This window comes from Microtus ochrogaster, linkage group LG5, assembly GCF_000317375.1.
Source record: "Microtus ochrogaster isolate Prairie Vole_2 linkage group LG5, MicOch1.0, whole genome shotgun sequence".
NCBI lineage: Eukaryota > Metazoa > Chordata > Mammalia > Rodentia > Cricetidae > Microtus > Microtus ochrogaster.
This window is the reverse complement of record NC_022031.1, coordinates 19,204,143-19,208,427: the sequence shown is the minus strand read 5'-3', so window position 1 is coordinate 19,208,427 and position 4,285 is coordinate 19,204,143. Positions and strand designations below refer to the sequence as shown.

The 4,285-nt window shown below is 50.3% G+C and overlaps 1 protein-coding gene across 1 annotated transcript; it reads left to right on the top strand.

Moving 5' to 3' along the window:
* The first annotated feature begins 562 nt into the window (after positions 1-562).
* On the top strand, positions 563-3,376 carry Bhlhe22 (basic helix-loop-helix family member e22). The gene has a single exon (XM_005361906.2). It carries the CDS (start codon positions 643-645, stop codon positions 1,726-1,728), a length of 1,086 nt encoding a protein of 361 aa, XP_005361963.1. The 5' UTR covers positions 563-642; the 3' UTR covers positions 1,729-3,376.
* The last annotated feature ends 909 nt before the right edge of the window (positions 3,377-4,285 follow it).

Here is a 4,285-nt window from a genome sequence, read left to right as displayed (position 1 = left end):
CTGTGTATACAGATGGCAGGCAGAATAATGGAGCAGGCGCCTTTTATAAAGCTCTGGCTGCTGCCTGTCTTCAGACCTGGGAAATGAAACTATTCAGACTCGCGGCCAGATAGCGCCTGCGATTGTTTGTTACCGTTTTAATCCTATTAATTAAAACGTTAACCTGATTGGGTAGAAAGCGCTGTCCCAACAGGCGAGTCTTCTTCATAATAACCTACTCAGAGATAATGATGTAAAAGACTCCCCCGTCTGTGGCGGCGGCTGGTTGATGGGTCCGGAAATCTCTTGAAGGTGAATCCAAGCAAGATAAACGGTGCGGAGAGGAGGCGCGGGGCTGGACTCAGAGAGGCGCGAGGCGGCGGCAGCGGCTCCACTCCCTCCGCGACCACCCTCCCACCATGAGGGGCCGCGGCCCATGGTGAGCCCCAGCAGCCAGCACCGTCGGCTGGAGACGAAGAAAAAGAAGAAGAGGAGGCGGCGAGCGCGGGGGAAGGCGAAAAAGAAAAAGAAAGAAGGGGACAGGGCTGCGGGCAGCGAGGGGACCGACGCGCGCAGCAGCTCCGGAGCCCGGCTGGCGCGCGTCTGTGCGGCCGCCTGACTCCCAAGCCCAGGCGGTGGCCGGCCCGGGCTGCGCTGCGGGTCATGGCAATGGAGCGCGGGCTGCACCTCGGCGCGGCGACCGCGAGCGACGACGACCTCTTCCTGCACAAGAGCCTGGGCGCCTCCACCGCCAAGCGCCTGGAGGCGGCTTTCCGCTCCACGCCCCCAGGCATGGACCTGTCCCTGGCGCCGCCGCCTCGCGAACGCCCGGCATCTTCGTCCTCGTCGCCCCTAGGCTGCTTCGAGCCGGCTGACCCCGAAGGGGCCGGGCTGCTGCTGCCGCCGCCCGGAGGAGGAGGCAGCGCGGGCGGCGGCGGCGGCGGGGTGAGTGTCCCTGGGCTGCTCGTGGGCTCAGCGGGCGTGGGGGGCGACCCGAGCCTGAACAGCCTACCGGCGGGGGCTGCCCTGTGCCTCAAGTACGGCGAGAACGCGAGCCGTGGCTCGGTGGCCGAGAGCAGCGGCGGCGAGCAGAGCCCCGACGACGACAGCGACGGCCGCTGCGAGCTGGTGCTGCGAGCCGGGGGCGCCGATCCGCGGGCATCCCCGGGAGCGGGGGGCGGCGGCGCCAAGGTGGTGGAGGGCTGCTCCAACGCCCACCTGCACGGCAGCGCGGGCCTCCCCCCGGGGGGCCCTACGGGTGGCGGCGGCGGAAACGTCGGCGGCGGTGGCGGAGGCAGCAGTAGCAAGAAATCCAAAGAGCAAAAGGCGCTGCGCCTCAATATCAACGCCCGCGAGCGCCGGAGGATGCACGACCTGAACGATGCTCTGGACGAGTTACGCGCGGTCATCCCTTACGCGCACAGCCCTTCGGTGCGGAAGCTCTCCAAGATCGCTACCCTGCTCCTCGCCAAGAACTACATCCTTATGCAGGCTCAGGCCCTGGAGGAGATGAGGCGCCTAGTCGCCTACCTCAATCAAGGCCAGGCCATCTCAGCCGCCTCTCTGCCCAGCTCAGCGGCCGCTGCAGCGGCGGCCGCTGCCCTGCACCCTGCGCTTGGCGCCTACGAGCAGGCGGCCGGCTACCCGTTCAGCGCCGGGCTACCCCCGGCTGCCTCCTGCCCCGAAAAGTGCGCCCTATTCAACAGCGTCTCTTCCAGCCTCTGCAAACAGTGCACGGAGAAGCCTTAAACATTCCTTCCCTCGGAAGCCTCGAGACCGACCCCAAAGCTAGAAGAAAGCGAGATGCTGCTCCCCACCCCTTTTATTTTGTTCCTCTCCTAGTTGCGAAACACTGGCAGGGCAAACAAAGCAGAGGCAGGAACTGAGCAGTAACTGAGACAAACCGGACTTTCAGCCTTGGCTCGGGCCCCGAATCTCGGTCTTTGGGGTGGGGAGGGAGGGGAGAGAGATGTTGAGTAGGGATGGAGTGTGGATGTCTCTTTTTCCCTCAGAAAAGTGGCAACGTTGGTGGTAACCTAGACTTCGAGGAAGTACAGTCTTCCTTGAAGGTTAAAAAATAAGTTGAAAACTAGTAGTGCTTGTTTATTAGACGTGAAAAGTATTGAATGGCAAAATACTAATCCTACTAATAGCTGAGAATTTGGCTAGTACTGAAGGGGAGAGGAGTCCCGGGTTTAAAGGTGTGAAAGGGACGGGATATTCATTCAGACAAATCAGAAAGGGCACTCGAAAATAACTTCTGATTCTGAGCCAGGAGAAAAACTTGAAATGCAGGCTTAACTGAAGGGGGAAAGCAGAGAGAGAGAGAGAGACACACGTTGCTATGAAGGACTTGTATTTTTTATCGTCTCTGAACTTTAAAATCCTGTGAAAATGCTCAAAGTTTTGGTGAGAGTGATATTAAAAGCAGGCTGTGGCTGAAAGAATTGCTTTTAAAATATTTATGTGCACCTTGTTACTTTTTACTCTGCAATGATGTATTAACAATTCATGGTATTTATTTGTTATTCTTCAATGATCCACATCATCAGTATTTATTACGTGTTAAGGTCTTGGGTCTTATGTGAAGATTTTTTCTTGATGCTTCTAAAATTCTGTTTTATATATTAACTTACACTGTGTGCCAAGTGTTGAAAGGTTTATTGCCAACAAGTAAGAAGAGAAATATTGATGTATCTGAGCTGCTTAGGTTTTTAAAAAGTCACCTGGATATTTTCAGTTGCATCATCCCTGTATTTAAATTGAGCTTTAATAAATTGCTTCAGTCCAAAAATTACAGGAAAGGTGTATTCTTAATTAATGAATGAATTGATTTCTTTTCCAAAAGGGGATCTATTTGCATTCCAAAAGGGAAAAAAATCACAGCAATAGATCTTATAAGTAAGAACATGCTGGGCAAATATATTTTCCAGGTTGTGCCGTGCATTTTAAAAGGTCTAATTTAATTGCTTTTACTATAGATGTACATATATAAGTTATTATAACTGTGGAGACTTATGTTAAAAGACTGCTTTGATTTGCTTATGGTGTGAAATCATTTGTTATTTTTCTAAAAAAAAATTATAAAACTTTAAATGAAATGACATAAAGCTAAGGAAGAGCAAGAAGCTGTGTACCCAAAGCAAGCTTTCAGTTTAGTTTGCATGGCTAGCTGCCTGCCTTTCGTCCTATGAAAAATCCAGAAAAACCTCTTTAAAAATGGGGTCTTGCTGTTCTCCACTCCTTACAGATAATACAAATTCAGTTTTCAGGTTGGATGATGATTTCAGAGCTGTGATGGATCTGTCGGTGGGGTTTGGCTGTATAAAGAATTAAATATATATATATATCTATTAAATAGGTCAAGCAGACTATGACAGTTATGTACGACCATTTGTATGTGTATCTATGTCAGAAAGAATCTTTATTAAAATATTTTGATCAAACATTTTATTATGCTGTGCTTTGTAGAAGGAGACACCACCTCTCTCCTGCGTTATTGTTGCCTGAAAAGTGACAGAAAAGGAAACGTGTTTCCAAAAGTTTTGTCAGTGCTGGGCAGTTATGAGTAGCCCTAGATCACATGCTTACTAAAAGGACAACTGGGATTCCATGGAAGCAGAGGTGAAGGGTCAGTTGTGGGACCCAGGACAGGCCCAGAGAGTTCCTGATACTGGCAAGAATGTACAAAGCCAGATTCTCCTGGAAGTCTGTCCCACAGGTATAGTATCTAGGCCATTGTAGGGCCTGCCAAAGGGGGTAAACTTTCTTAAAGGCATTTTAATCAAAAGTTCTGCCTCCAAAGGCTTGAAGACCAGGGGAAAAGATGGATTTGGATTCTCGGGACACCAGCTTTATTGTGGCTTCATTCCACTTTCCTGTGGCAAAAGAGTCAGCTTGGTTGAATTACCTAAGTGTAAGTAATGTCCATAGAGACTTCCAGAGTTTATTCGGTTGCCTGTTAATGAGATGTTAGTGTTTGAATTGGATTAGGCATGGATTCTACTAAGATATGACATGTTTGCTTGTATTCAGGCCTTTGCTCTTTAGTGTGAAAGATCTAAATTTGTACCACATCATAGAGATGGGGGTGCTGATGTGGAGGTATGAAGGTACAGAGATTCCACTGGACCTGGTTGCCTAAATGCATTTGTGTGTGGGTTCTGTGCATCCTCAGCCCATAAAGATATCCCTAAATGCCATCAAACTTGGGGAGGGGGCTAAGGAAGAATGTTTTCTTCTCCACTTCAAAGAAGATTAATCAGAACCTGTAACTTTTTAGACAACATAAGAGCAAAAGGCCTTG

Bases quoted from the DNA above. Each gene is read 5' to 3' on its own strand.
- Bhlhe22 (XM_005361906.2), top strand. From the start codon at position 643: ATGGCAATGGAGCGCGGGCTGCACCTCGGCGCGGCGACCGCGAGCGAC.